Source organism: Lipotes vexillifer, unplaced genomic scaffold, assembly GCF_000442215.2.
Source record: "Lipotes vexillifer unplaced genomic scaffold, Lipotes_vexillifer_v1.1 scaffold98, whole genome shotgun sequence".
Taxonomy (NCBI): domain Eukaryota; kingdom Metazoa; phylum Chordata; class Mammalia; order Artiodactyla; family Lipotidae; genus Lipotes; species Lipotes vexillifer.
Window position 1 is genome coordinate 1,437,628 of NW_006799611.1, and position 7,058 is coordinate 1,444,685.

At 52.8% G+C, this 7,058-nt stretch overlaps 1 protein-coding gene across 3 annotated transcripts in view; it reads left to right on the forward strand.

Annotated features, from left to right (window-relative positions):
• Positions 1-7,058, forward strand: part of GARNL3 (GTPase activating Rap/RanGAP domain like 3) — a 160,561-nt gene that overhangs the window by 143,118 nt on the left and 10,385 nt on the right. For all 3 annotated transcript variants that reach the window (XM_007471720.1, XM_007471719.1, XM_007471718.1), the window contains one exon: positions 3,492-3,558. In XM_007471720.1, the coding sequence (XP_007471782.1) occupies positions 3,492-3,558 (67 nt within the window). The remainder of the gene's footprint in view (positions 1-3,491; positions 3,559-7,058) is intronic.

Below are 7,058 nucleotides of genomic sequence, written 5' to 3' on the forward strand. Positions count from 1 at the left end.
GGTACGCGGGCCTCTCACTGTTTTGGCCTCTCCCGTTGTGGAGCACAGGCTCCGGACGTGCAGGCTCAGCGGCCATGGATCATGGGCCTAGCCGCTGCGCGGCATGTGGGATTTTCCCAGACCGGGGCACGAACCCGTGTCCCCTGCATCGGCAGGCGGACGCATGAACCCATTTCCCCTGCAGTGGCAGGCGGACTCGCAACCACTGCGCCACCAGGGAAGCCCAAATGAACTATTTTTAATCAAGGAAAAAATAAAAAGCCAGTGCCTATGTCCTACCCTAGACCTACTATATCTAGATGTCTAGGAGCAAGAACCCAGAATACGTGTCTTTTAAAAGCTCCCTAGTTAATTCTCAGGTCCTCGCCTGGTCAAGAAACTGCTGCAGGAATGACTCCTGCCAGCGCCCACCCCCTGCCCCCCTGTCCTGGGAGCCGACACCTGTATCAACATCTGTATGTATATGGAACATGCACACATGAACCTGGCCTCACCTGCTAAGTGTTAATAAAGTCTGACGAAATGCAATGGGGGACCTGAGGAAGGAGTGGTTGAGTCCATGCTGTGGTCTCTGTCCCTGAATTTTGACCCTGTAGCCTTGACAGGAATGTGCTGTTCACGTCCCCGTTTCTGCAGAAAAGGGAATTGAGGCTCCGAAAGGAGGAGCCACATTAACCCCAAACCACACAGCTAGTAAGTAGCAGGGGCAGGACTTGAACCCAGGCTGCCTGCTCCCAAGGCCATGCCCTTAAACCCAGCCTGTGGCATCCACAGCCTCATCACAGAGCGTGATGGGGAGAGCAGGTCCAGGCTGCAAAGCTGGCAGCACTTGGCCACTCCCCTCAGGAAGTGCACAGCCTGGCAGAGCAGACAGCCACACCCTCTAGGGCTCGAAGCCTCTAGCTGAGATAAGTGTCATCTAACTGACAAGTACAGGGACACCTGAGGAGGAAGTGACTCTTAAGTCAAAGTGCTGGGGATGGGAGGGTTCCCTCCAGAGCCGAGGGGTCTCAAGGGCTGTTCCCTCCTGTGATATACCCCACTGGTGCTGGTTCCATAGCTAAATAGTGCCACCAGCTGACATTATAGAGCGTTTACCAAGTACCTATATAGCGTTTACCCGCATGACCTCACGGGATCCTCAGCCCCTACAGGAGTGGATGTTCTAGTATCTCCCATTTTACACGTGAAGACGCTGAGGTTCCGAGAGCTTAAACCACTGACCTAGGTACGCACTCCTCTCAAGTGGCAGAGTTGGGATTTCACTGACCCGGTCGTGCGTTCGAGAAGTACGTACTCTGCTCCTGCCACTCGACAGGCCCTGATCCAGGTGCTGAGGATGTCACGTGAGCGGGTCGGCAAGGCCTCTGCTTCATGGAGCTGAGATCCGGTGGGGAGGAGACTACCAGCAAAGAAACAAACAAGCAGGCGAGCATCGGGCAGCAGCGCACATCAGGCAGATAATTGAAAACGAGGGCTATGACCTACAGCAGCAGAGGAAGTATTTGGGATTTGACCCCCAGGTCTCTCTGATCCCAGAATCAGCACCCTTGACCTCGGAGCCTCGCTGTCTCCCACCCCCACAGAGCCCCACAACTCTTGGTTCTGGCCTTGGCCCCACTATACCATGCTCTACGTGCCTGTATGCTTTTCTGACTTTTTCTTAAGGGGTGAGACCCTGCCCTTTCATTTCGTGTGCTTGGCGGCACCTAGTACAATGCCAGGCGATACTGGGTGGGAGATGGGCCGGGGATCCATTGCAGGGACTTGCCAGACACAAGGCAGAGGCCCTGTCTGAGGGTGGCCAGCGGGGCTTCAGCACAGTCGTGAGACTGTTTAGAGGAGAAGGCTGCATTTGGGAGAGAGCAGTGAGGAGGAGGGCCTGGGGTGCGGAGGGGCCCCAGTGCAGTGCTGGGCAGCTCAGAGACTGGAAGGGGCTGGAGAGAGCTGGGCCAGAGGGAGACAAGGACACGTGCCCCTGCTGGAGAGGTCAGGCCTAGCCTGGGGTGCAGCAGGGGGTGAGACACTGAAGAGGATGCTGCTGGACTTGGGTGAGAAGGGGAGCCCCCAAGGCTTTGGGGCTAGCTCTGCTAACAGCAAGGAGGAGGCTTAGAAGGCAGCTAGTCATGTGCGACATAAAGATAGTAGCCTCCACGGAGTGCTGATTACGTATCAGGCTCTGTGCAAAAACGTGTGCCTTGTTTCATGGAATTCTCATGATGATCCAGCAGAGTCAGGATTACTGTTATAGCAGTTCACAGGTGAAGACCTGGGGCCAGAAGTTAAGCCATTTGCGACAAGCCACAGAGGCAGCGAGTGGTACAGGCAGGATTGCAGCTCGGGGCTGTCTGCCCAGCGTCGTGCTCCCATCTGTTCCCCTATGCTGCCTCCTGCGTTCCTGGGTATGGAACCTGTTGCGTTTGAGAGAAAAGACTTAGGAATATGGGCTGGAGCTCTGAGGAGAATGTGTGCCTGAGGTTGTAGATCTAGAGATTTTGAGCAAAGTAAAATCTGAAGCTATAAATGTGGGGATTTTTCTAAATGAGAGAAGAGCCAAGAAATGGAAGAATAATCTGAAGTGGGAGAGAGGGCGGGAGGGAGGAGACGCCCCACGTCAGCGGCTGCGGGTCTCTGGATGGAGAGACGAGCCATGGCCTAAGACCTCCAGGCTGGGGAGAAGGAAATCTTCGTGGTGCTCAGAGAGGGCAGTGTCCCTGGTGGTGCAGGAGGACAGACTACAAGGGCGGAGAAGACAAGTGAGGCAATGAAAGAAGCAGGAGATTTTTACAGGGTCAGAGTTTTGAAGCTCAAGAGGGGCCAAGGACACTGTCAGGTCGAGAACGGTCTTCTCAAAAGCAGAAAAGCAGAAACGGAGGCCGGAGAAGAATAGCTCGCCCAGGCCACAGAGCTAGGGCTTCCGACACTCTCTGCATCGTGTCGTGCCGCCTCCCTGGAAGTGAAGGAGAGAGAAGAGAAGTGCAGACATGGTGATCCTGAGATTCAGGGACTGTGTTTGAAGCAGGAGGAAGTGGCCGAAGTGCAGGGGTGTTAAGCTTGGAAAAGAACCGGGGACCCGGTTCAAATCTTGGCTGGAGCACCCTTCTACCTGAGGCACTAGAGCGACTGCACCTCTCTGAACCTCACTTTCCTCATCTGTAAAATGGGAGCAATGCCAGGTACTTTAGGGGGTGATGTGAGAGTGAAACAAATAACCCATGTGAAAAGCTTTTGTGGGCTGAGCCCACTGTATAAATAAGAGGCCTGTCAATAGAGAGTGGACATGTCTGCCTACAGAGCTTCTCAAAGCGTGGGAAAAGAGGGTGAGAAAGTCCCCGTGGACTGCAGTCGTGGCCACCCATGTGGCATTGTTGGTGCTGGTGAGGTGGGAACGCCCCCCAGTGTCTGAGTTTACAGAAAGCCGTAACTTGAGAAAGTCTTTTCATAGTGTCAGTGTCCAGCCTGCCCACTACCATTGCCCATTCTCATTGCAGGTTAATTTCGTTGCAGCTATTGATGTGTACGAAGACGGGGAAGCTGGTCTGCTCCTGTGTTACAACTGTAAGTAAAGGATGTGTCTTGATCTCTATTTGCTAAAATCAACTTTTTTTTTTTTCTGGACAATTTAAAAGGACTTAGCTTTAGATTTCCCTGATGTATCGTTCCTGGGTCCTTAATTCCACTCCAGGGCATATCTAAAAATTGCCTTCCTGCCTGGATCTCCCAATACGCCAGACCTGCTGGTAAGACGGCGCCTGGGGGTGTCTCCAGGACGTGGGAGTGATAGCAGTGGCTTCCATCTAGGCAGCCCTTACTGTGTGCCACGCGCTGTGCTTCCCCCACCTCAGTCACCGTTCCGTTGACTTTTTCTGTTACTATCTGTCATCTGGAGGGAGATAAGGCTCCTGAGGCCTGGAGTGGTGAACGGACTTTCTCAGGATTGTGCAGCTACAAATGGCAGAGCCCAGGTTCACATTTGGGGCCCTCTTGACTCCAGTGCCCCAAATTTTAACCACAGTTACTCTTCCCCTTTTTGTTATTTCTCGGGTGTTAGTGAAATCAGCCTCAACCTGGCGTACCCGGCCTCAGCTGGGTTAGTTTGGGTCAGGTGGCAGGTGGGTTTCAGGCAGACCAAAGATATCAAATAGGGTCTTCAAGGATTTTAAGCATCTCAAAAGCTAATGTGATACTACAATAAAAAGGATCTTTTTTTTCCTTTTTTTAGATGTTGGGGGTAGGAGTTTCTTAATTAATTAATTTATTTTTGCTGTGTTGGGTCTTTGTTTCTGTGCGAGGGCCTTCTCTAGTTGTGGCGAGCGGGGGCCACTCTTCATCGCGGTGTGCGGGCCTCTCACTATCGCAGCCTCTCTTGTTAAGAAGCACAGGCTCCAGACGCGCAGGCTCAGTAGTTGTGGCTCACGGGCCTAGTTGCTCTGCGGCATGTGGGATCTTCCCAGACCAGGGCTCGAACCCGTGTTCTCTGCATTAGCAGGCAGATTCTCAACCACTGTGCCACCAGGGAAGCCCAAAAGGATCTTTTTAAGGCAAAGGTAGTAAGATATTTTCCGGATAAGCCTGCCCAGTCTAACTAAAACAATAAAATATATTTTTTTCAGCCTAGAATTGTATCGATTTAGAGTGGTGATGCTGGTTATATCACATGGGGCAGATATTTTGATTAATTAATCTTTGATTAGTAAGTATGGTAATTTTCAGTAGAGAAATTTGTTTGATAAACATCCTCTTTCAAACTTCGAGATTTATGGGGAATCAGGAGAAGGTAGTCACAAGGAAAGAACTTCACCAATAAATCGCTCTTTTAGGATATTTTATCCACAGATCTGTCTAAACCCTTCTCAAATTTGAAGGTAATTTTTATCATATGTCTGCTCCTTTCTAAAATAGAACTTCCAGAAACCCAGAGTTTTCTATAGAGAAATTTTTATCTCAGATAAGTTAAAAACTTTTCTACATGCAGAAAGGGACTTTTCTTCAGAGAAATTTGTTTTAAAATTAGAACCTATACACTGTTCCCCACCAGCTGGCTGGGGAAAGTCAAAGGAGGGAAGTCATAGGTTCTGAGCTGCTGCCCAGGCAGTGACTTTCTTAGAATCCTGCCCCCGCATCAGCCCCCGTTCAGGCAGCTCTTTTTAACCACAAGGGACGGCCCTCTCTGTGCCAGGCCCGTGTCGGGCTCTCGAGACACAACAGTGAAAGGACACAGTGAGCTCACGCTTCAGGGAACAGCAGGCATGGGTGCCAGTTCATGGGTGTGAACAGGCTGCACAGCTCTGGGGTTTGTGAAACAGCTTCACTTCCTTTTCTGAATCAGTTCAGTCTAATTTGGAGGCCCCTCCCCTCAGGAGCAGACACCACCAGCACTGGTTATTGGAAGGGAGCGCTCTTTGCTTCCCTGGGGCTTATCCGTTGGAAAGCACGGGGGGCCGGCGGGGGGCGCCTATGGACTGCAGTCCGGTCGCCTCCTCCAGGCCCGCGTGACCCCCTCTGAGGCAGGCGGAGGCCGGGTCTGGCCTCCCAGGCACAACACAGCCACCCGACCCGTCCAGGAGGCTCTGTGCTCAGGGGCCAGTGTCTCCTCCAGCCCAGCCCCTCAAAGCCCCCAGCAGGTTGCTCTCCCCTAGTGGGAGTTGAGGTGGGACAGGGGAGAGGAGAGGGGATGTGTGTAAGGGACCTGGGCCTTTAGAAACACAAGGCTGCTGTGTCCTTCCTGAGTCATTCATTCATTCAGCAAATCTTTACCCAGCACTTCTGATATCTAGGGGTTTCAGCAGTGAATATAAGCACAAATCCAGCCATCAGGTGGAGTTTACATTTTAAAGAGAGCAGGTAGACAATTAACAAGATAAATAAGAAACACACGCAGTTTGTTAAATGGTGCTGAGTGCTGAGGGGAAATGAAGGGGGAAGAGGGGCCGGAAGAGGGGCCGGACTGGGCAGGAGTTGGGTGTGCGGGTCACCGGTCACCAGTTACAGGGGGTGAGGAAGGCAGGCCTCGCTGGGAGAGGGGCGAGGACCGAAGACCCAAACGTAGTCCAGGTATCAGGACTGAGTGTTGAACATGAAGGTATCAGGGTGAGTGTTTCAGGCAGGGACGAGGGCAGGTGTAAAGACCTTGAGGAGGAACACTCCAGTACGGTCAAGGTGACCCCAAGATGACCCGTGATGACCCCAAGATGACTCATAACAGAGTGAGCGAGGGTGCGAGTGGATAAAAATGACATCGGCAAAGAGGACCAGACTTCAGCAGGGCCTGGTAGGTGAAAGATCTTTGCGTTGCACCCTGGTGAGCAACTGGAGGCTTTTGAGCAGAGGGGCGACAGGGTCTGTAAGAGGAAAGCGCCTCCACCCCCGCCATGGTGTGGAAGCGGGAAGGGCGGGAACTGCGCTCATCTGACCACGCCAGGGGCTTGGACCAGGACCGCCGCAGGGGAGGCGCTGAGCGGTGGTCAGGTCCTAGATGTGCTTTGCACGTGAGAACCAAGATAACGTGCCGGTGAATAAAGTGTGGCTGTGAGGGGAAGAGAAAAGGAGGACTGCAGTCTGGGGACGTGAGCAGCTGGGAGAACAGAGAACGCCATTTTACGGAGATGAGGGAGGCTTTTAGAAGAGCGAGTTTGGGGAGAAAGATCAAAAGTCCAGTTATGACCCATCAGCACCTCTGAGATATCCCAGTGCAGACAGTGAGCGATCACCTGGTTCAAGTGTGGGCTCTGGAGAGGGCTCCCTGGGGTCATTAGCAGGCAAGTGACCTTTAGGGTCCTGAGACTAAAGAGATCACCCACCGGGAAGCAGAGAGAGACAGGAGGAACCAGCAAAGTAGACTGAGGAGTGGCTGGGGAGACAGGAGAAAGTGGGGTGAGGCCCTGAGAGGCAGTGTTGAAGGGAGTAGTGACCCGCTGTGCCGTTTGCCTCTGGCAGATCGGGTCTGAGATGGCGCTTGGGTTTACACGGCCACTAGGAAACTTGACAAGAGCAGGTGTCTCTGGGGAAGAAGTGGGGACAAAAGCCTGATTGCACAGGTCAGGAGAGACAGGGAAAGA